The sequence below is a fragment of the Panicum hallii genome, chromosome 2 (assembly GCF_002211085.1).
Source record: "Panicum hallii strain FIL2 chromosome 2, PHallii_v3.1, whole genome shotgun sequence".
Lineage (NCBI taxonomy): Eukaryota > Viridiplantae > Streptophyta > Magnoliopsida > Poales > Poaceae > Panicum > Panicum hallii.
In genome coordinates this window covers 54,248,851-54,272,128 of record NC_038043.1, presented here as the reverse complement: position 1 = coordinate 54,272,128, position 23,278 = coordinate 54,248,851, and the positions used below count along the sequence as shown (strand labels likewise).

Genomic DNA, 23,278 nt, shown 5'->3' with positions numbered 1-23,278 from the left:
CCTGCAAGCTTCGAGGGCAATGCTTCCAATGGTTGTGTTTCTTTGGGCTTGGATGACAGATCGTCGTCATGCTACATCGAGCAAAGAACAAAATATAAGCTCGATCTTGTGCCCAGAAACACAGTAAAACATAAGACATTACAGGCAGCCTGCGCATTGCATTGGGTACAACCATTGATCTTGGCACCATTAGTGCGCTTATTATGCGCGAGCGATTACATGCGGGAAGAAGATACTGCATGCACTTGAAAAGGAAATACCCAGCTACTCGCCATGTATGGTTGGCTGAGAGAAGGGGGCTCGTGGGGGTACCCCGGCCAGCCGGAGTAACCGGACATGCCCGGCTACAACGCCGCCGCTATGATAGGTTAACTGAAAGCTGCTTCCAGGACATTGAGCACCGGCGACGCCAAGTCGCCGTTTGCCGCGTCGACCGCGACACGGAAGCTTGCCTTGAGAAGGAACTTGGCGATGACGCGCGCACTGCTGCTGCTCGGTTTCGGGGCAACACTACTGTAACAGTAACCGCTGCTGGCAGTTTGGCTAGCAAAACTGCCCAGCTGCTGGGAGGCGCCGGCGCCGGCGCTACTTTGGCCAGCAAGCAGGCTGTCGTCGCCGCTTAGCACCCCGGAGACACACGCGATGTGCAACCTGATGAGGCAGTCTCCGCCGCAGACGTACTGCCACACCGGCAAGTCGCCATGGCAGGCCGCGCAGTGCCCGGACGAAGGGACCATGCAGAGGTCGTGCTCGGGGTGGAGGGCGCTCCGGATCGTCTGCGGGAGCATCGTGCAGAGAGGGTGCACGTCGAACATGCACCGGGCGCAGCGGTACACGAAGCTCCCCGGGGCGCACTCCTCCTCGCAGAGGTCGCACGCCCACCCGGCGCCGGCGGCGGGGATGCGGCTCAGGGTGAGGCTGTGCCACGGGTGCGCGAAGAAGGCGACGGCCTCCTTGAAGTAGACAGCGCAAGCCTCGTGGACGTCGATGTCGCAGGCGTTGCAGCGGTAGCCGGCGAGGCCGGCGAGCTGGGATCGGCAGATGTCGCAGACATGGGTGGAGTCGCCGCCGTATTGAGTCCTCAGAAGCGGGTGCTGTGGATGGGCGAAGTAGTGTCTTCGGTGACTAGGTGCCATGCAGATAATCAGCTAGATCTGGGCTCAAGTTGATGGCATGCATTGCCCGGCCCGGAGAAGCTAGCTAATTTATATTGGGTTTCGCCAACGGAGGAAGGACTCAGGCAGACGACCTGCACAGTTAATTACAGTTGACTCACATTTCTCCTAGCTTTTAATACCCATGTTACTAAGGCTTCTCCTCCATCAGTTCCCTAAAAAAAAGGCTTCCTTCATCAGCGCCAACTCAGATATCTCTTAGCTTGTACACCTCTAATCATTTTCAACAATCATCTGCATTGCATAAATTGTCATAAATTAGAGCAAAGCAATCATGATCAAAGAATCAGCATCGTCGGAGGATTACTCCAACCGGGTGGCGGAACGCACCCACCTAATCCTAATTCAGGATGAGTTTGGGGCAAGTCAAGGAATGCTTGATCTAGAAGCGAATGAACATGAGGAGCACACAAGGGTTTAGAGTGGTTCAGACCGCCGGAGCGTAAAACCCTACGTCCACTGTGTGTTGTATTGCTTATGTGTAAGTTTGAAAGGCTTGTGTTCTAACGTGGGTGCGCACTCTCCCTTTTGTAGGCTCAAGCGAAGTGCCTACACTGAGCGGGGTCCCGACAGGTGGATCCGGCGATATATTAAATAACATACACATCGGAGCCTTTAATCCCTCAGATCCTGAGATCTTCCTCATCAGCCTCCGTGCGTATCCTTCGTCAGGATATGATCTTGTACCGTCTTGCTAGCACAGGATCTGCTGCCACTGATATGCGTAGAGGGAGTCGTACTGTCGCTGTAGAGTCAGCTCCCACTGACAGGTGACGGGGCTATACTGACCTGCCGTGCTGTAGCCTTTGCGCACTGTAGCAACGCACGCTGTGGCCTTCCTGTAGCAGGTCATAATAACCCTTCGCCCACGCGCGCGGCGTTGTGATGTGACTATACGTCCCTCGCCCACTCACACGGCGCTGTGATGCGACGCGCCGCCTCAGTAACTGGTGGGCTTATCGTGATATCAGCCATACCTGCCCAACGTGTCAGAGGGCAGCCCATGCTCTATCACGGGCACGAGCACCCCAACCACCCGCATTTAACGCGTAGTTGGGCTGGCTTCTCGCAAAAGGCTCGAGTCCTCCGGACACGTGGCGGCGCCAGACCTCCTCCCCGGTGGGATGGGAGGTCCGGGCCCCCCGGCTGGCCCAGGCTCTCACACATGGGGGCCCAAGACCACCCCGTGGTGGTCCGGACCCGTGGCAGCCGTTCCTAAGCACCTTGCCCTTGCGGGCACGTGAAGGCGCCGGACCTTCTAGTACGTGGGGGAGGTCCGGAGACCGTGCCCCCAGTTATCAGGCCCGGGCCGTACGCCCTGTCGCCCAGAAGCTTAGTAGAATAACCTCGTGCTGGATACACTAGTAGGAGGTACCCTGCTTGTATGCTTGTATGTATCGACAAGCATGTACAGGAAGGTAGAAGCTGACAGGAGTTCTGGTAATTGCCTGATGGCTTATGAGAATTCGAGAAGGACCATTTCTATCCAATTGGTCACATATAGTATCCTCATGAAAACATAATTGATATTTGACCTGTGCACGAATAGTATAAACTTCCCACTCACTTGATGGCCAGGTAAAACTATTATAGGGAAAGCTATTTATGGAAAGAGACAACTCTGTTTAGTTTAATTCTTAACTAAGAGAAACAAAATATGCTTTAGCCACTGACAGTTTTTGAGCATGATGCAGAATTTTTTACCGTCACGTCAAGCTGGGATACAACTTTAAGAAATGAATCTACCAATTAATAACAATAATCTGAATTTACAATGAATATTGATAATTCATGACTGCAATCAAATATTGATTCCAATTGGTGTTTTCATATCGTAAAATCGTGTCTAGTCGTAAGGGTACCGATAAGGAGATTAGTCGCCAATCAGTCCGATTAGTCGAGCCTAGTCGTAGTCTAGTCGTCCTATATATTTCAGGACCGATATACTATATACAATATTGTTTAAAGCAAAGATCAAGATAATGTTGATGGTCAGATGATCACTAACTTAGTAATTTATGTGTTTTTAATTTGTGAAGTAGACTAAAAGAGCACTAGACTAGAGCTAAAACAACAGCAAGCTAGAGGAGATACACTGACCGTTACGGAAACTTCAGAATCCAAATTCCAAACTCAAGAAGTCCCCAAAAGTTACCCAAAGCTTGCTGTAACCTAGTCGTCTCCATGCTAATCGGATGACTAATCACAGTTAGTCACCGATTAGTTGGACGACCAGACTTCTAGTCGAGATAGTGGCCTTGGTGGGCATGATCGGTACTAGCGGACCAATAAGCATGATTAATCGTGACTAATCGTGATTAGTCGGATGACTTAAAAATATTATGGACTGTGTGTTTTTATGCAACTGTAGGACTGATGCATGCAGTGGTATGCATGAGAATGACAGAAGGCAAAGATCACTTTAAATCTATAGCATGTATTCAGATTTCAGAGTTCAGAGAGATGTTATACTCCATTGCTGTCAGAGGGTTTGCGGTATGGTTTCCTAACAATAAAACATGGACTGAACTTAGTCTAGCAATCATGCAATGAGCACTCGTAGCTTACGAGTTACGTCTCCATGTGCTAATAAAAAAAAAAGGAAGAGGTGACTGGCTGGAGCAGAACATCGAACACATTGCGGCTGCGGGCTGCCTTCGTCTCGCCCCCGTCACAACCCTTGCACTGCTCCGTAGGAATTACCCTGCAGCACCTCACAAGGAACGCACATAGCGTGGCCAATGTATTTTTCTCCTAATGGATTTGGCCAATGTATTTTTCTCCTAATGAATTTGGCAGAGCAACACAAACGGAAGCAGTCAGAATGTCAGATGAGCACACCATGAGGCCAGAGCGCTAGAGCAAAGGAAGGTATAAGAATGCAGGAGGCTGGTTGGGTCACCTGCGTCGCTGCGCGTGGACGAGCGTCATACGCAGGTGAGGTTGAAGCAGCTTGGTTTCCGTCGCCGCACCGTCCGAAGCTGGCTACGGGCACCGCGTCCCACGGCATCTCCCGTGCGCCGACGACGTCGAGGAGTATGGTATTGGTGGCCCTGTCATAGGCCACAACAGCCTGCGTCGTGTCGAGGTCGTGGTCGGCTGGTCGCCACAGGCGGGCACCATCGTCGCTTTTCTTCTACCTCGCGGCGCCGTTGCTGAAGAAAGGGGAGCGGAGCGGAGCAGCGACGGGGTGGTTGAGGTGGTGGCGTTGACTTATCTGCTGCTTTGCTCCTTTCGGTGCCCGCTGTTCCTCTACGCTCGGCACCGCGCTGCCGCTGGAACTCGGGCTCGGCAAATATAACCGAGAACCGGAAACAGAAACAAAAACCGACAACCGGAACCGAAAGAACTGATATCAAGAAATTCGGTTCTGCTGCTTTGCTCCTTTCGGTGCCCGCTGTTCCTCTACGCTCGGCACTGCGCCGCCGCAGGAACTCGGGCTCGGCGAATATAACCGGAAACAGAAACAAAGAACCGACAACCGGAACCGAAAGAACCGAAATAAAGAAAGTCGGTTCTCTGTTCGGTTCCTGTTTACGAGGAATCAAAATTACTTGGTTAATTCAGTTTCTAAGCTCGGTTAACTAAGGAACCAAGTAGAAGATCAAATCAACCCATCAACGCACTAAGCCCAGCTAAGGTCCAGCCAAACTCTAACTAACTCCCCGTCCCGGCGCCCCCAGCCCACTCCCTCGGGCCGGTACCCACCGCCCCAGCGCCCTCCGGCCCCCGCCCTCGCTCGGCGCCCTCCAGCCCCTGCCCCTGGCCTGCGCCCGGCATCGCCAGACCCCGTCGCTCCCCAACAGCGCCCTCCTTCCCTCCCTAGCGCGCGGCACCACTCTGGGCGCAAGCAACGACAACGGGATGGCGTCCCCGCCCCCCTGGCTTGCACGGTGGTGACTCCGCGCATGGATTCAGCGAGTGAGGGCGGTGGCAGCCACACCAACGGGTGGCGGCCAGCGCATGCGCCGATGGCAGTCGAGGAGGCGAACGGGGCGCTGGTAGGCAAGAATGGGATCCCTTTTTTTTGATTTTGTGAACCTGTGTTGAGATAGACTCGGTTATAACCGGATTCGAACCAAAATAACCGAAACTGAATTTTCTCGATTCCCACTTCTGAAAAGAACCGTCGGTCCATGTTTTCTAAGAACCGAACTTGTGAAGGAATCGAGGAACCGTTCAGTTCGGTTAGAACCGAATTTCCAGACCTAGCAGGAACCGCGCTCACTTCCGCGGCCTCGACTACGGGGAGGGAGGCGGTGAGCACAAAAACGAGCGGGACGCTTCCCCCCGGGCCGGCTTCTGTTCGGTGGCTGCGTCGGGTGTTCGGGGCTGGGAGCGTAGGGGAGAGGTGCAGCGCAGGGCGTCGAGGAGGAGAGGCTAGTGGGCGTGTCCGCCGCAGTGGGGTGTTACCGGAGCGCCGCTATTGAGAAGCCCATATCCGATTTTTTTAAAAATAGTTCCTGATTATTTTTTATATTCCTTTAGTTTGGATCGTGATTATGAGTCACAATCCAATCTGAGAGGTTATGTGAAATAATTTGTAACTAATTTGCACATGATTCTCGATTCGGATCATAATAATCACGATCCAATCTGGGGTTACATGAAAATAGTTGGAGATTATATTTTTGTATACTCCTCTGTATCGGCGTTAGAGCATGTTGGACGCCGATAGCGTGGGCCTCAAATCCTCGAGTGTGCAGGACAAAATAGGCCTGAAATACTGATCATGTAAAGCTTTTTCTTTAACGACAGTACCACGAGTCCACGACATGCAGCAACGCTGGATTCAATCCATGTTCCCAATACTGATCACGTAAAGGCAATGAGTTTCTGGTGGTGAAGCTTGTTAATTTAATTGCAACACGATTGTGAGTGACAGCTGATATCTTAACACCTTGAGCAATATTTTTTTTATAAGTAAGGTCCTTCAAACATATCATTAAGTAATACAGCTGCCATGTCGACTTAACGTGATCCCATCACACGTCGAAATAAGATTGACCTAATAACTCGGTTTGCCAAAAAAAAAAAGAAAAACTTGTGGAGATACTGGGACGACCACGTGCGGCTAGAGTCGCTAGGTCGTCGACCGTCGTTGCCGTCTTGCCGAGATGCAAGCTCGCTCTCCCCACGCAAGTAGCCGTCGTCTTTGTTTGGGTGCGAGCAGCTAGCTAGTTGCAACTTCGATCCTTATCGACGCGCACGCGACCTTAATTAGTTTTCGCGGACATGAAGTCCGATGGCAACCGGCGAGAGTGGACCGCGTGAGGCTGGCGGCGTCTCCGGTTGACGCCATCGCGACCAGCGGATCGACGTGGCATGTACTGTGTCAGTCTGGTTGGTCGTCATGTCATCACAACCAGACGGTGATGCCTGCTGTGCTGGGGCCGTGCGCGGCGAGCGGCAGGTTCCTGTGCTGGTCAACCTCGGCGCGGGGCGGGGCGCGCGCGGTACGTGTTCCATCCGCGGCGACGTGGTCGGCCTTGAACGCGCGCTGCCGCCGGACGCGAGGAGAACCCACGACGAGGTCGGGCATTCCCGGCGGCGGCCGGCCGGCCGGGCATGCCAGCAGGATCAAAGCACGGACGGAACGAATGCCCGGCTGCTGAGCCCTTGCCGGCCGTTAGGAACAATCGAGCGTGCTGGCCGGAAATTAACCAACTGCCCTACGGCTGCTGATCACCTCTCCTCTGATCTCTCTTGCATGATGGATGGGCGTTGGGCGGCGCTCTTGCCATGAAACTGAAAAAGGAAAAAAAAATGAAACTGAAAAAGGGGAACTCCGGCCCGTGACAGTTCTTCTGTGAGCTAGTGAGCTCTTTGACTGCGTCGACCAACTCATAGCAAAATCCATTCACTTGCACACAACAATCACCAAGACGTACTGTGTATATAGCTCCCCGGCACTGAAGCCTTAACAGTATGCCGACGGCTAGATGCACTTAACACACGGCATGACTCATGAGAAAAACAAAAGGCGAAACACAATGCAAGATATCACAGGCGATGCCCTTACTGAGGAGCATATGTATAGATACAGCACGTCACCCAAGTACACGCATGGTCATGGAGGACGAAAGCACCGTCAGATAGAACTAACGCACACGTACACCACGTACTGACAGATCATGGAATCGCAGGACATTCGTTGAACACCAGCTGCGCATGCATGCGGCCACGACGTCAACTCTTGAAGACCGCGGCCAGGACGTCGAGCACCGGCGATCCCAAGCCGCCGGTTGCTGCGTTGACCGCGATACGGAAGCTCGTCTTGAGGAGAAACTTGGCTACCGCAGTACGGCGTCTGGGCCTTCCGGCAGTATTACTATTACAACTGGTCGCCGGCGCGCCGGAGGCACAGTCGATGTGCAGCCGCACCGCGCAAGGGCAGACGTAGTGCCACACGGGTAAACTCTGCTCGCACGCCGAGCAGTCTCCGAATGAAGGAACCATGCGGAGGTCATGCTCGGGGTGCAGAGGGCTACGGATCGTCTGAGGGAGCATCGTGCAGAGAGGGTGCACGTCAAACAGGCACTGGGTGCAGCGGTACATGAAGCTTCCTGGGGGGCACACCTCCAAGCAGAGGTCGCAGTACCACCTAATGGGGCTACTGGCACTGGGGTGTGGGATGCGGCTTAGCTTGAGGGTGTGCCACGGGTGCGCGAAGAAGGAGGCTGTCTCTTTGAAGTAACCGGCGCACGCATCGTGGAGGTCGATGTTGCAGGCGCTGCAGCGGTGGCCGACAAGGCCGGCGAGCTTGGATAGGCAGATGTCGCAGTAAGCCCCGGACTCACGGCCGTACTGCGTCTTCACGAGCTGGTGCAGTGGATCGAAGTGCCTTCGTTGATCATGTGCCATGCCTTCGGAGGAACAAGGTTGCGCTCTAGCTTGTCTGGACAAGGAGACTTTGGAAGTGGAGGCTGCCTCTGGGAGCTAGTAATAATTTATACTGCTAACACTTGGAGCTAAGGGCGTCACATGGCACCTTCCTGTCCATATGGGCGCCACATGACCTCTCAAGTCAAGTCTCGTTACGTTGCAACAGGGACGCACTTCTAAATACAGGCTGCATAAATAATGTAAATCCTTATTTTTTTTCAAAAACCAATCATTACGTGTACATCAAATTATCCATATAAGAGATGCAACCCCAACAAAAATCAAATTTATATTTTTCTTGCTTATGCATGTTAGTTAGTTTTCAAACATATGTGTTATTGATTTTGGTGAAGTTAATCCAATAGCTATTTGAACAACTCTCCATGTAAGAGAATACAAACACAGAGGGCTGTCTCCAGGAATTTGGGCCCCAGTGCGAAATGGAATATGAGGTAATATGCTTAATACAACTAAAATATACTTTTGCACAATTATATAACTCAATTAATTAAAAGAACTAGCGATCTTCGTAATTAATTTCATAAACCAAAACAAGAGTATTTTGAATTAATTCGAATAGCACATGTATATGTAAAAAATTAGCTGTGCTGTTTAGAGCTAGGTATGGTCAAAATTCAGCTTGAATCATATTTTTTTTTAACTCACCTCAGTACCTCACGTATTTACATTGGGTCTCTTAAAGTGCTGTTGACTACCACCGCTGTGTCCGTGAGTTTATAAAATGCTGAGGCCTGAAATCAAAGATCAGCAGATCGCCTGACACTTACATGGCTGCATGGGCTGCGTCAAGGCAGGGAGCCGGGGGCTGGATGCCTGGATGGGAGGGGACTCGTCATAGGCAGCGGTGACGGTCTACGGGATGGACAATCGACGATCACAACTTGCAAATTCGCGACGACACCGAATGAGGAAGGGACACAGTACTTGATGCGGACGACGCGATTTAGTTACCGTAATGTACCGGACACCTAATAAAACGTGATGGATACGTTAATAGACTATGAACTGTCAAATTTTGGGGCCCTTCCTTTTTAGGACCCCAAGCGGTCACCCACCTCGCTCGTTGCCATCGACGGGCCTGCACACACATTATTGCTACTTCTTTTCCGAAAACCCGTGGACTTGGCAGTTGACTAGCTAGCTTGCGTACCGAGTCTACAAGCCATCCATCTGAATCTGAATTAAGGAGCCAAGTGGTATTTATACGCTGCATTATTGTTGCACAGGCCGCCTTCACGATCGAGACAATGAAAGCTTGCGTCCTCTCCGTCCGCGCGAAAAGTCACTTGGAATTAGCCATGCACAAGCGACAGTGGACCGTGACTTGCGAGTGTACACGCTAGTCGCAGGCCATTCGTTTTGCATCGATGATTAGGGTGGGCAGGAGTGATGAGCTGCCCATGATGAACGAAACAGCAAAGCTTGCTACAGGTTTGGAGACGATGACACAGATGACCACTACTGCAGGCGCCTTGGGTACAACTATATGCATTGGCTTGTACTTGGTCAGTCGTCTTTTTTGCCACACCTTTTATTTTTTTTGAAGCTTTTATTTACATGAAGGTTTTACTGGGGAAAAGTAGGAAATTTTTACTGCGGTGAGAGGGACGGTCGGGGCCTAACATTTTCGGTTTGCGCTCTGGAATCGCTCACCAGGACTAGTGTAGTCTTGACACGATGTTTCAGACATCGTGCAACCTCTGTCAATGTTCTCTTTATATTCCTGCACAATTCTTAGCGATGCTGAGATAGCAAGTGGCAGCAGGGGCAAACTACTTCGCACACGTGTCAAGACTACAATAGTGGAGTCCCAGGTGGCCCAACAGCATCAAGATTGGTATGAATGAGAAAAGAAGGCCCATAACTTATACTCCACGGGTACTTGAAAAATATCCCCGGTGTGCAAATATCCTCTTTATCTATACAGCAAAACGATTAGACTCTACCACAGAAACAGAGCAGAATGATAGATACACTACCATGTTGTGGATGCAAAGTAATCTCCTTTATATCACAGAAATTGTAGCGGACGTTTCTATAGAAGAGATACTTTTTCTATTCAACACAAACCCTAACAGGGTATAGTTATTGTAATACATATGGGCCCAATGGGCCACAATGCCCCATGGGCACAATACACTCCAACACCCCCCTGCAGTCTGAACAACCGGCGCAGCGGTGTTCAAGACTGGACAAGAAGAGAGAACAAGGGGCAAATACCCCCCCGCAGCCACGACTAGCCACCGGCTACGTTGAGGCTGGATCGAAACTCCGAGAAGGTCGAGGAGGGCAGCCCCTTGGTGAAGATGTCAGCAAACTGGGAGGTAGTCGGGACATGGAGGACCCGAACATCGCCGACTGCGACTCTGTCGCGCACGAAGTGTAGGTCGATCTCCACGTGCTTTGTCCGCTGATGCTGGACGGGGTTGGTGGAGAGATACACGGCGCTGACGTTGTCGCAGTAGACGATCGTGCTCTTGTCGAGCGGGCTGTGGAGCTCCGCCAAGAGCTGTCGAAGCCAGGACGCCTTCGCAACGCCGTTAGCGACAGCCCGGTACTCCGCCTCGGCACTGGAGCGAGAGACAACCGGCTGCCGCTTGGACGACCAGGAGACCAGGTTGCCGCCCAGGAAGACGGCGTAGCCGGAAGTGGATCGACGGGTGTCCGGGCAGCCAGCCCAGTCAGCGTCGGTGTAGACCACCAGCTCAGCAGAAGACGAGCGGTGAAGAACCAGGCCGAGGTCCACAGTGCCACGGACGTAGCGGAGGAGACACTTCAGCGCAGCAAGGTGTGACTCCCGGGGATCATGCATATGGAGACAGACCTGCTGGACAGCGTAGGTGAGATCCGGCCTGGTGAAGGTGAGGTACTGCAAAGCACCAGCCAGACTCCGGTAGGCAGTAGGATCAGCCACCGGATCACCCAGATCGGCGGACAGCTTCGCCTGAGTGTCGACAGGAGTGGAGCAGGGCTTGCAATCAGTCATCCCAGCCCGCTCCAAGATATCGAGTGCGTACTGCCGCTGGTGCATGAGAAGACCAGACGGGCAAGGCTCAACAGTGACGCCCAAGAAGTGGTGGAGCTGACCGAGATCCTTCATAGCAAACTCCTGCCGCAGAGAGAAGATGACACTCTGAAGCAACTGCTGACTCGAGGCTGTGAGCACAATGTCATCAACGTAGAGCAGCAGATAAGAGGTCTCATCCCCTCGGCGGTAGACGAAGAGAGACGTGTCAGACTTGGCCTCGGTGAACCCCAATGTCAGCAAGAACGTGGCGAACCGAGAGTACCAAGCCCGAGGAGCCTGCTTCAGCCCATAGAGAGATTTGTTGAGCCGGCAGACCATATCCGGACGGCTCGAATCCACAAATCCTGCTGGCTGAGAGCAGTAGACAATCTCGAACAGAGTGCCGTGAAGAAACGCATTCTTCACGTCCAGTTGGTGCACAGGCCAAGAGCGCGAGAGCGCAAGCGACAGGACAGTGCGCACCGTAGCAGGCTTCACGACAGGGCTGAAGGTCTCATCATAGTCCACACCAGGCCGCTGTGTGAACCCCCGGAGAACCCAGCGAGCTTTGTAGCGCTCCAGTGTGCCATCAGCCCGACGCTTATGCGTCCAGATCCACTTGCCAGTCACCACATTGCAACCAGACGGACGCGGCACGAGGTCCCACGTCTGGTTGGCAAGAAGAGCCGCATACTCCTCTTCCATCGCGCGACGCCAGTGAGGATCCGCCAAGGCGTCGCGGACAGAGGAGGGTACAGGAGAGACACGCGGCTCTCCCTCGGCGGCGGAGAGAGTCGCGGCCTGAGAGGCCATCCGCCGAGTCACCATGGGATGGATATGCCGAGGATCCCGATGGATGACTGGCGGGTGGTATACCTCCGGCTCGGCACGAGAGGGAGCCGGAGGAGGCGGCAGCGGCGACGGCGCCGGCGTCGGCGTCGCAGGAGCCTCCGGAGCAGGAGGCGGCGCCAGGGTCGGCGCCGAACGACGCCGGTACACCTGCACCGGCTCAGTGTACTGCGGTGGTGTCGGGGTCGGCGCCGAGCGACGCCGGTACACCTGCACCGGCTGGGCGTACCGCGCAGGTGCACGTGAAGGCACTGGGCCGCGCGCGGCACGACCGGAGGTCCGGAAACCGCGCGTGGTGCGACCGCGGGCACCGGGGCCGCGCTCGACGCAGCAGGGATCACCGGAGACGATGCCGGCGTGCCAGGGAAACCTGCAGGAAAAGGACAGACAGGGAACGGTGGCTGAACCACCGGGTCAGTCGGAAACAGAGTCTCCAGCTCGGGGTCAGGAGAAGGTGTAGAGGAGGTAGAGTAGGGGAAATCCGACTCGTCAAAGACGACGTGTCGGGAGATCAGAACGCGGCGAGAGGTGAGGTCAAGGCATCGGTACCCCTTGTGGTCAGGGGAGTACCCGAGGAACACACAACGAGTCGATCGGGGCGCCAGCTTGTGAGAAGCGGTGGCGGAGGTGTTAGGGTAACACGCACACCCGAAGACCCGAAGGTGGTCGTAGCGAGGAGGGGTACCGAAGAGAGCGTGGTGTGGAGTGGCAGCGGGAGAAGCAGTGGACGGAAGACGGTTAAGTAGGTAGGTGGCGGTGTGGAGGCTCTCAGCCCAGAAGCACGGGGGCAGAGAGGCCTGGATCAGGAGGGTGCGCACGACGTCGTTCGTCGTGCGAATCATCCGCTCAGCCTTGCCGTTCTGAGGAGAGGTATACGGACAAGACATACGCAGCTGAACACCCCGAGACAGGAAGAAGGACCGGGAGGTGGAGTTATCGAACTCCCGCCCATTGTCACACTGGACGGCCTTAACTGTGAGGCCGAACTGAGTGGACACCCAGGCAAAGAAGTGGAGGAGGGTGGGGAAGGTCTTAGACTTGGTGCGCAAAGGAAAAGTCCAAGAGTAATGAGAAAAATCATCAACAATGACCAGATAATATTTATAACCAGACATGCTGAGTACATGAGATGTCCACAGGTCACAGTGAATCAGATCAAAAGCATGCGCAGCATGCGAAGAAGAAGAAGAAAACGGAAGTCTAACATGACGACCTAACTGGCACGCATGACAGAGGTGCTCAGCAGGGGCCTTAGTACAAGGAGCATCGGTACTACGGCTGAGCTGAGCCAAAACGTCGCGGCCGGGGTGACCAAGCCGGCGGTGCCAGGTGGTGGAAGAAGGTGTCACGGCAAAAGCAGCAGACGAAGAAGCCGAAGGCGAGGCAGCGGAAGCAGGAAGCCGAAGGGTGTAAAGGGGCCCCGGGCTGTCACATCGGAGAAGAGGACGCCGGGAAACCGAATCCTTCACAGTAAGGCCAGAGGAGTCAAATTCGATAGAACAAGAGTTGTCAGCAGTAAACTGGCGAATGGAAAGAAGGTTGTGAACCATTCGAGGAGCAACAAGAACATTAGGAAGACGAGTAGCAGAACCCACGGCGGTGACAGGAAGGCAAGACCCATCACCAACCATGATAGAAGAAGGACAAGAGGGGTGTGGGGGTCGGACAGAAGAGAGGATACCGGCATCAGGAGTGGTGTGGAACGAGGCACCCGAGTCGGCGATCCACTCGGTGCTGACCGGCGGTGTCAGTCCCATGGTGCTAAAGGACTGCGCCAGAGCGGCCTGGTCCCACCCCCCCCCCCCGGCCAGATCGGCTGCTGGCTAGGCTGAGCGGGCGGGGTCCAGGACGGCGCGAAAAAAGGAGTAGCACCAGTGAACAGGGCCGCCGGCTGGAGCTGAGGACGAAGGCCCCCCACCTGACCCTGGAGCGGCCACATCGAGATGCGCCCTGACCACGGGTTGCTGAAGGATGGCCAGGGCGTACCTCCAGGGGCAGGGGCAGGAGCAGAAGCCGAGGTCGACGCGCTCCGACGGCCCCCACCGGTACTGGTATCCCCAGGAGCAGGGCCACCAGTGCCACCACCACCACCCCGTCGCCGGCGACGTCCACGACCCCCCCCTCCTCCGGTCTGCCCGGCGGGAGCAGCCCCAAGGAGGGAGGTGGCAGGAGCAGCGGAGGAGGACGGTGGAGCGGTAACAAGCGCGGCGGAGGGTGAGGAGGATCCGGGCGCAAGACCCCTGGTGAGCTCCTCAAGAGCGAGGTCGTCCCGGACCTGCAGGAAGGTGGGAAAGGGCCTCTGGCGGGTGATCCAGCACTTCAGGTGGTCGTAGGTGCTGCTCAGGTCCCGTAGGACATTGAGCACCAAGACCCGATCGGACACCGGATCCCCGAGGTCGTGAAGAGCATCAGCCATGCTCTTCATCCGCCGGCAGTACTCACCGATGGAGAGGTCCCCCTGGACGAAAGTGCGGAAGGTGGCATCGAGCTGGAGGGCGCGGTACTCGGCGTTGCCGAGGAACTGCCCCTCGAGCGCCACCCAAGCCTGTCGCGCAGTGCCGCCGTGGGTCCTGACGAGGTCCTGAAGATCTAGAGAGATGGTCCCGAAGATCCAGGACATGGCGACACTGTCGAGACGCAGCCACGTCACGTCCCGCGCCTCGAGCGGCGAGTCGACGAGGACGTGGTCGTCGAGAGCGTAGCGGCGGAGGGTGAGGAGGACCTGGTCCCGCCAGCGGCTGTAGGAGGAGGACGCGGGGTCGAGGAGGACGGAGACCAGGGCCCTGATGTTCTGGACACCAGCAGCCTGGAGGTGGAGCTGGGCGACCGAGGGGTCGGTTGGATCGTACCAGGCTCCAGATCCAGCGGACGGGGCCCGAAAGGAGGAGGAGGTGCCGGGCTCAGGGTCGACAGGCTGGCCGGAGGAGATGCGGAGGTAGCGCTCCTCCTCGACGACCCGGAGAGCGAGGGCGGCGGCCGTGGCGCGCTCGCGCTCCCAGGCGAGGGCAGCCACACGGACCCGCTCCTGGGTGGCTGAAGCCTCCGACTTGGCGGTGAGGAGGGCCGCGGCGCGAGCGGCGTCGGCCTGCTGTCCTCGGAAGGCGCCGGAGAACGGTGCATCCTCGGGCGCCATCCCGAGGCCAGACTGAGCGGCACTAGGCGCGGCATCGATGACGGGCTGCGTGCCCGCAGCACCCACGGCCGGCAGCAGCCGCACAGCGGCCCGCAGGGCGACCGGATCAGCGCTCGCGGCCTGCAGCAGCTGTGCAGCGGCCCGCAGGGCGGCCGGATCGACGGCGGCGCGCGGCTGGGGTCCCGCAGCCCCGGCGCCCACGTCAGCAGTTGCTGCGGCAGCAGTGGTGGCGGGCTGCAGGGGGCCCAGGGCGCCAGCAGCCTGGAGCAGAGGAGCTCCGGCGCCCACTGCGGCGCCCGCCGCGGCACCCGGCGGCAGCCCCGGCAGCCCCTGGAGCAGAGGAGGAGCGGCGCTCACGGCGGAAACCGCGGCGGCGCCCGCGGCCGGCCCCCCCGCGTCCTGGAGCAGGGGAGCGGCGGCGCCCGCGGCCGGCCCCCCCGCGAGGACCAGCGCGGCGGCGGGGAAACCGGGCGGCGGCAGCCGGGCGCCGGCGGCCCAGGCGCCCACAGCGGCCGGAGCGGGAGCAGAGGAGGAAGAGGAAGAGGAGAGGGGAGGAAAGGAGGAGAGGGCCGGCGGCCGGCGGCCGGCCATGGTGGCCGGCGGCGGCGGGCAGAAGGAGAGAAGGAGAGCAAGCTAACCTGATACCATATAGAAGAGATACTTTTTCTATTCAACACAAACCCTAACAGGGTATAGTTATTGTAATACACATGGGCCCAATGGGCCACAATGCCCCATGGGCACAATACACTCCAACAGTTTCTCCATAGTGCTTCGATTACAGTGTAATTATAGGTTACTTTTTGCTATGCTTATACACACTAGGGCGATCAAATCCCACTTTCTATGTGTGCACTGCAGATATGTGACTACTAAAACAATTAAGTCTATAAAGTTAGCAAGGATAAACATTATTATCATTATTGAATAACTACATCCATTCTTCTTTAAAAATTAGTTTGGCTGCATAGTTTCTTTAATTTCTAGTAGATAAATTTCATAATTGTGTTTCGTTGTGTTCACAACATAACAGGTTTCTTCGCCACAAAGAATGAGAGATTTCGTATTGTATGCATTGTCTGCAGAGTTGACTGGTAAGTGCAATTGTAACAAAGCTTCTAGGTTTCAAATGGTGATTTACTTTCCATGGATACATATACAGTAGACAGTAGACAGCACACACTCAAATGAAATGGCATGGTACAACATAATTATCGAACGGGCAGAGCGTACTTGTACTAGAGATTACTTGTAATGTTATGGTTTTTCAGCTATGTCATTGATTCACTCGGTTTACTTTGCACAATATACTGGATTCTCCCGAAGAATCAAGAGAAAATTGATACTCCCTCCATTTCCATATATAAGGCGTTATCATCTCTGGTTCAAAGACCAAGAAACAACACTAATATTATTGCATTGATATACGTGCATACAGAGAGAGCACGTCTTATATTATGGAACTTGAATTATGGGACTTACTTGAGTAAAAAAAGTGGTTACACCTTGTATAACCTTGTATATTAGGACGGAGGGAGTATGATCACCCCATTACCTATTGTTCCTATAGCACAAGAGGATTGGCATGCATTATTATAAGGGCATCAAGGATTTGAAACGGCGATTTACCTTTCATATAAGCATATGTAGACATTCAAATAGTCAAATGGCATGACATGGTAGATACTCATTTATAATTGAATGAGCAGTGTCTTTCTTATAAAAAAAAGAGAGCAGTGTCTACCTATACTCGTAAGTACTTCACAATAAACAGGAATGAATGAACAATGCATATAATTGATTTCTTAATTTGTTGCATTAGGCAGTAGTAGTAATCGCTGTAAGCATGAGCATGATAAAATATGAAGCACTAGTTTTGATCCTTGATCAAGGGAAGCAATTTCTTATTCATCGCACTGCCACAGTGTCACTCCCAATTTCACAACATGACAACACAAGGAGTCTATTATTCCCAATTCTCCGACACTCGTAACTGAACCCGCACCTGAAATCTCTCAGAGGCTCGCCGGCGTTGGAGCCTCGCCGGCAGCAGGCCCGGCAACGAAGTCCAGGACCAGGACCTCGTCGAGCAGCGGCCTGACCGCGGCCTTGGCCTCCTCGACCTTGCCGTCCCCTTCCACCGCGTCGAGCTCCTCCACGCTGTCGAACACTGCCACCATCCCGAACTGGTACCCCTTGGCCCGCGCGGGGGAGAAGTTCTCCCCGAAGCTCACCTTGGCCTCCCCGGCGGCCTTCGTCGCCGCGGCCACCTTCTCCACGAGCTGCGAGACCTCCACGCCCTCCTTCGCTTTCGCGAGCGTGAGCCGCACGGCGCTGCCGGGGCTCACGGGGGACGGGAGCTCCGCGGCGTTGACCCAGTCGATGGCGGTGATGTCGAGCGCGTTGGGGAGCACGTGCCCCTGCACGGCGGCCACGTGCGCCGGGTGCGCCGCGTAGGTCGCCAGGTCCTGCTTGGTGGCGTAGCGGGAGTGGAGGAGGTGCGTGGTGCCCAGCGCCTCGGCGGCCGGGGAGCGGAGGCGGAGGACCGGGCCCGCGTGGATGTAGGCCAGGCCCGGGACCTGCGTGGCGAGCGCCTGCAGCGAGGCGACCATCGCCGCGGCGGCGCCCGAGGCGACCGCCTCCGGGCGGGCCTTGAGGAGCACGATGTGCTCGACCGGGGCGGCGACCGCGGAGGAGGAGGAGGACATGGCGGCGGCGGAGGCGGCGACGCGGAGGGAGGAGGAGGGGGCGAGGCGGCGGAGGGTCGGGAGGTGGAGAGGGGATGAGAAGGCTTTGAGGCAAATCATGGTTGGGTTAGTGGGACAAGGGGAGTTAATGATGCAGAGCGCGCCGGTGGTTTAGCTGCGAGACAGTGACCTGACGAAACCGAGAGGCAAGTTGGTTTTATAATGGTGAGCTCGCTTGGCACGCGGCGGCGGCGGCGGCGGCCGGTGGCAGCTGGGTTGGTGCGGCTAGTGTGCAGCGTGGAGGAGCAACTGGCCTGCATCATCCATGGCGTTGAGAAAGAAAAATTCAGAGGTGCACGAGCATCGTGAATTTCTACATGGCCCGTTAGATCTGACCCTGGAGGAGTGGGCAGTGTTGATTTTATCAGAAATTTTTACGTTTTCTCACAGCACGGGCACGTCTTCAGTTTCTGCAGAGTGTTTGGATCTGGACTCTTAGCGGTGACGATTTTCTACATAACCGCCACTGTTCCATCTTTTTTCGAAGTTTCCTGCAGAAGAAATTGGCGCATCGATGCGCCGTACTTGAAGTGCATTGACACACCACACATGCAGGCAGTTCGCTAGTTCAGAGTAGGTGCTGCTGCCTGGTCAATGGCCCAACAACCGCGTGCAGAATGCCAGAATGCTTAAAAGGCAACCTGCACAAACCGGCACCGTTTATAGCGTATGCAATCTGCTGATTTGGAATAAGGGCCCGTTTAGATTGCAAATATTTGCAACCGGAGATACTGTAGCGCTTTCATTTGTATTTAACAAATTTTATCTAATCATGGACTAACTAGGCTAAAAAGATTCATCTCGTGATGTACAATTAAACTGTGCAATTAGTTATTTTTTTACATACATTTACTGCTCCATGCATGTGTTCCAAAATTAATGTGATGGAGAGAGAGTGTAAAAAGTTAGAATTTGGAGAGGATCTAAACAACGCCTAAGCAAAGCAAGTCGATGAGACCAACATAGCCACCCTGTTGGTGCAACCGGAGCAGGCATGAACACAGACGAAACTCCCCAGAGGTCAAAGAGAGTCTGAAACACGGGGACAGAACATATCGGTCATAAAAAGAAGTCGATAGGTGCAAAGAAAATGGAGATACCACATTGTTAATAGCTCTATGATTCGAGCCCGTCATTGTTCTACTCTGCAAAGTTCACATAGGATAATACAAGAGTACAAGACATCCATCTGTGCTACAAGTAAATAATTTCTTCTGTGTGGTTCCTAGTGCCCTTCGCAAGTTCAACTCTACAACATTAGCAACATATGCAACTTTGTCTAATCCTTGACCTCTTGAAATGGTCTCAAGCTATTCTTCCTCTTTCAGTATATATTAGACCAGATCAGCATGCAAATTTTCTGGCCGAACTATGGTCTAGAACCATCATTTTGATGCCAGCAAAGAATAGTATGGCCTTGCTACCGTGAGAAATGATTTGCTAGAAATCTGAATGATATATACAGATCAAACTCGAATGGGTAATTGGAGTTCTGCATAGTGGGCACTCAGGTTTCTCATTGCACCACTCCATTATGCAATTCCTGCATGGAATGTGACGAGCTATCAAACCATTCAAGAGGGTGCAGGAAACAACACCAGTTTGCATCACAAATACAAGTTTTTACCAGCAGAAGACATGTCCACAGGTTGTGGCAGTAGGATTTTGCCTGGTACTGAGACACAGGGTGCATTTGCTCTTGCCACTGGAAGCCTGAACGTTAGACATACAGTATAACGTAAGCTATCCTTGCATATGGAACCCACACAAGTATAATTGAAGAATAGTGGTTGGAAGCACATGTAACTCAATATTCCATAATAATCTTTAAATGTAACATTCGTGCATTCAACTGCTTGTTTTCTGAATAAATTGTTCTGCCATATCTATCTAATAAAGTATGACATGGTATTATAAACCTGTTAGCTTCTGTAAATATCTGGCTAAATCAATGGAGTATCACACAATTTTCTAAGGTCTTGACTACAGGAAAAAGAGTCAAATACTCAACGTTTATCTGCCAAAGGAAATACCTCTGAATGAGAAGCCACATCTGCAGCTTTACCACCACGGATGTCACTGATGATATGCCCATCTTCATTTAAAACAGGGATGCCTCGACCTGGTTCAACATTGACAAAGAAAAACAGAAACCAGCACTTAAATATTTATATTATCGTAAGTAAGAAAGTAAAACTGATTTAGCATAAGAGGCAATGCATGAACTGAGAGAGCTTGTTGATGGCAGAGATGTCAGGAACAAGAACATAAGACACATTCAACACAAGAGACAGCACCTGTAGACGATGCATAGCTTCCAGATGATATTTGGTTAATGGAACTAGCTATTGATGATATATTACTTCTCCGGAGTCTTTCAGCACCAAGAATACACAACTGAATCAACAGAAAAATACCCAAGATCTGATACCTACAAAATGTTGTGAGCTAACTTTTATTTGCTGGAGAATTTCAATCTGTCAAAAGGGAAATAATTTATGTGAATACGATAAAAAACTGATTGAGATCTGAAGATTCATTTGTTGACATGCAACTGCATGGAATTGATAGCCGTCTAATTTGTTATGCAAGTCTGTACTGTATTAGCAAACTAGATGTGCAAAGAGGTAAACAAAAATTACCTAGGCCTCTGATTCATTGGCTTGCCAATGAATACATAACGAATACCAGCTGCTCGCTTTGGCAAATGGTAATACAGTCCTACACCAAAGGGAGCATAAAAAATTAAATAAAATATCACAAAGATAATAGGGATATCTATGAGGTGATAAATAAGATGATATGATCTGTTCTCTTTTTTTCTCCACGAACATGATGATATGATCAGTATTAATGAAGCAGTGTCACCATACTAGTTAAGCTTTATGGTAATGTTGCAGCCCACCATAGGCACATTGAACGAATGAATTTGAATGCAAAACTTTTTCTAGAATGATTGTGAAATGTTCAGATATGCAGCACATCCTGACAGTGCATTGTACATTTTTTACGACGTACTATATCAGATAGCTTATGATAAACAGATCTTAGAAGGCCAGTCCAGGCATTTTCATTTGCCTACTGGCTCACAATTAATTCGTATTTCCTGAGTTTAAGGTGATCAGCAAGCAGGATGCGAAAAAGAGAATTCTTCAGTTTTTACCTAACCATCACAAATCCACAATCCTCAATAATATATATAAACAAGAAGAGGATTTTACAGTATATTGCACATGGCTTACCTTCAAAATAGAAGAACATTAGGTTTGTTCGGATAGCCAACTGTATAAAATCTTGAGCAAACGGCAGCATCTAAGAACAGATAGTAGACAGCATAGAGGTATTAGGAAAGAAAACATTATGTCGAACGTTTCTCAATGAGTGTGATAAAATACAGATTGAAAATTTTCTTACCGAAGGCCATTTCTGCAGAACCCATTGCCACAACGCATGAACTCGGCCTCTTAACCTTGACATAGCATAAACACTCAAGCTTCTTGACGGAGCATCACTATGTGTGGTGGACTGTGCAATGCCACTACTAGAATTATCACTTTCAGGATGATCACCAAACTGAGATTCATTGAGGGCAATACTACGTGCAACAATTCTGGAGCTGTTAAATCATTACGGGCATAGAAAAAGAAAACGCAATCAGATTTTGGTGCAAGAGAATAATGACCGAAGGACTGGAAAACGATTAGTTTCAAACCTGATTCGTTCAGCAAGATAGGGCACAGTAGTTTGATACAAAATGAAAAGGATCCGCCTAGCAGGTGTAGGTGGAAGTCCATGCAAGGTTGCAACCTGAACAGTACAGCCTAGATAACATCAGCATAATAGCATTGCATTATTGCTAATAATTCTTTTTTGGACGTTGAATTTCTATGACAGAACAAATAAATTTAATCATTTTGTACAGCATAGATAACATCAGCATAGTAGTATTGGAGATAATTTGAAGAAGCACAATAGGGCTTAAAAATATAACGCTAAAGAGAGGCAGCAACCGTAAATTATACTGCCAAATCAAATATAGCTGCATAGCAGAAAAGAAGGGGCAGAAGAGCTTCACCCTTTCTAACAGAAAATAAAATATTGCTAAAGAAGAAAAGGTATTATGACCTGAGATATATCACAATATTCTTCACCGAGTGTTTGCTGGCCTGAACCAGTTGTTAGCAAGTAATAAAGGGACTGACCAAGCAATTTTATCTGTGAAAGATCAAAATCAATGTAAGTTATATTTATTACTTACACAGAACACTGTACTCTCCACTGAACAATATAGTAAATACTTGGGCAGAAAAATTAATACTCGAATTCATACATCATAATGCAGCTCTATGGAATAAAAAGATTTCACTTGAATAAACAGAAAAGGCCTGCAGTTGCAGCAGTTTTATGAAATGCCACGACCACCCTACTCTACTGAGATGACATATAGTTCTAGTGCCATTTACAAATTATTTGACAAATAACCAATCTGAAGTTCAATGTAATGCGGATTAGCTGTATCAGCTAAAACACCTCTCTTCAGCACAAAAGTTTAAGCATTCCAGAAATTTATATGCTCACAGTTTCTAGGTACCTCCACTACAGAAATGGTTACCCAAATTGAAAGCATGTCATCTAACTAAAGTCTTTTTTTCCTCCAAGCAAGCTAATTAACTAGGTTTTCAACAAAGCTTGACAGTAATTGACAACTAGACCAAGGTATGAAGTATTCATATCTAACAGTAACCAATAGCCAACCCAAGAGCAGAATGGTATAACCGTATAACCCAGCACACAATAATGATAGGCTCCATAGTCCATATACTCCGGAACATTCATCCCATAGAAATGGTATCAACCATTCACAATCCTCATTGCAAACAATGCCCAAAGTATATTTAAAATTATAAAATCATCTGCGTGATTCCTATTGAGAGGTCCCAGTAACAGAACCAATTGCTCCTGATTAAATAGAAGAACATAGCCAACGAGCTCTCACCTCATTCTGGTAAGCAACTGCAACCCTGGTACCTATATCATCATCATCACAGGCCAAAACACCTCAAATCACTATCAATTGCACATGACAAAGCTGTGTTTAGTAAAACTTGATAGTCCTCGAGTACCGAAGAGGTGTCGAAACGCGTCGCGGCAGGCTTCGGTGACGTGGGCCGCGTAGCTATCGTCCTTCTCCGCCGCCCGCATGATCTCCGGCTGCGCCGCCCCGGGGAATCTCCGTGGCCGCGCGGGCGCTCCACTCCCTGCGGCGCTGCCGGAGCTGGGGCCCTCATCGCCGGCGGGGGCGCCTGCTCGCATCTCTCGCCCTGTGGACTACCGTGCGCGATAGAGTTCAAGACTTCCAGAGTTCAGAGGAGAGGAGGGGAGCTCGTTTGTTCGCACGCGTGAGCTGGGCCGGGCCAGGCCGGGCCGTTATGATGGGAGTTTTGTGCATACACCCCTGTTC

General features: G+C 52.0%; 5 protein-coding genes and 1 long non-coding RNA gene across 8 annotated transcripts; all 6 read right to left on the bottom strand.

Moving 5' to 3' along the window:
* Window positions 1–368: 368 nt before the first annotated feature.
* On the bottom strand, window positions 369–1,136 carry LOC112881317. Its single transcript, XM_025945984.1, has one exon. The coding sequence runs from the start codon at window positions 1,134–1,136 to the stop codon at window positions 369–371; it is 768 nt and encodes a 255-aa protein (XP_025801769.1).
* A 2,458-nt stretch (window positions 1,137–3,594) lies between these two features.
* On the bottom strand, window positions 3,595–4,410 carry LOC112883623. Its single transcript, XR_003226893.1, has 2 exons — window positions 4,078–4,410; window positions 3,595–3,958 (listed from the first exon to the last, which is right to left on the bottom strand). It is a non-coding gene; the product is annotated as an uncharacterized LOC112883623 (long non-coding RNA).
* Window positions 4,411–7,176: 2,766 nt separating this feature from the next.
* On the bottom strand, window positions 7,177–8,080 carry LOC112882923. Its single transcript, XM_025948121.1, has one exon. It carries the CDS (start codon window positions 8,037–8,039, stop codon window positions 7,365–7,367), a length of 675 nt encoding a protein of 224 aa, XP_025803906.1. The 5' UTR covers window positions 8,040–8,080; the 3' UTR covers window positions 7,177–7,364.
* A 5,285-nt stretch (window positions 8,081–13,365) lies between these two features.
* On the bottom strand, window positions 13,366–15,070 carry LOC112881316. The gene is made up of 2 exons (XM_025945983.1): window positions 13,924–15,070; window positions 13,366–13,400 (listed from the first exon to the last, which is right to left on the bottom strand). Exons 1-2 carry the CDS (start codon window positions 15,068–15,070, stop codon window positions 13,366–13,368), a joined length of 1,182 nt encoding a protein of 393 aa, XP_025801768.1.
* Window positions 15,071–16,174: 1,104 nt separating this feature from the next.
* On the bottom strand, window positions 16,175–18,113 carry LOC112881567 (stress-response A/B barrel domain-containing protein UP3-like). 3 transcript variants are annotated; one of them, XM_025946314.1, is made up of 3 exons: window positions 17,076–18,113; window positions 16,553–16,625; window positions 16,175–16,450 (listed from the first exon to the last, which is right to left on the bottom strand). In XM_025946314.1, exon 1 carries the CDS (start codon window positions 17,875–17,877, stop codon window positions 17,086–17,088), a length of 792 nt encoding a protein of 263 aa, XP_025802099.1. In that variant the 5' UTR covers window positions 17,878–18,113; the 3' UTR covers window positions 16,175–16,450; window positions 16,553–16,625; window positions 17,076–17,085. The 3 variants fall into 3 exon arrangements, with proteins under 3 accessions (XP_025802099.1, XP_025802098.1, XP_025802097.1); XM_025946313.1 differs by having other exon boundaries at window positions 16,175–16,475; window positions 16,553–16,634; window positions 17,076–18,110; XM_025946312.1 differs by having other exon boundaries at window positions 16,553–16,634; window positions 17,076–18,110.
* A 737-nt stretch (window positions 18,114–18,850) lies between these two features.
* On the bottom strand, window positions 18,851–23,204 carry LOC112881566 (peroxisome biogenesis factor 10). The gene is made up of 11 exons (XM_025946311.1): window positions 22,941–23,204; window positions 22,814–22,845; window positions 21,943–22,032; window positions 21,530–21,624; window positions 21,232–21,433; window positions 21,060–21,129; window positions 20,460–20,538; window positions 20,115–20,248; window positions 19,851–19,939; window positions 19,445–19,530; window positions 18,851–19,360 (listed from the first exon to the last, which is right to left on the bottom strand). Exons 1-11 carry the CDS (start codon window positions 23,128–23,130, stop codon window positions 19,258–19,260), a joined length of 1,170 nt encoding a protein of 389 aa, XP_025802096.1. The 5' UTR covers window positions 23,131–23,204; the 3' UTR covers window positions 18,851–19,257.
* Window positions 23,205–23,278: the final 74 nt, after the last annotated feature.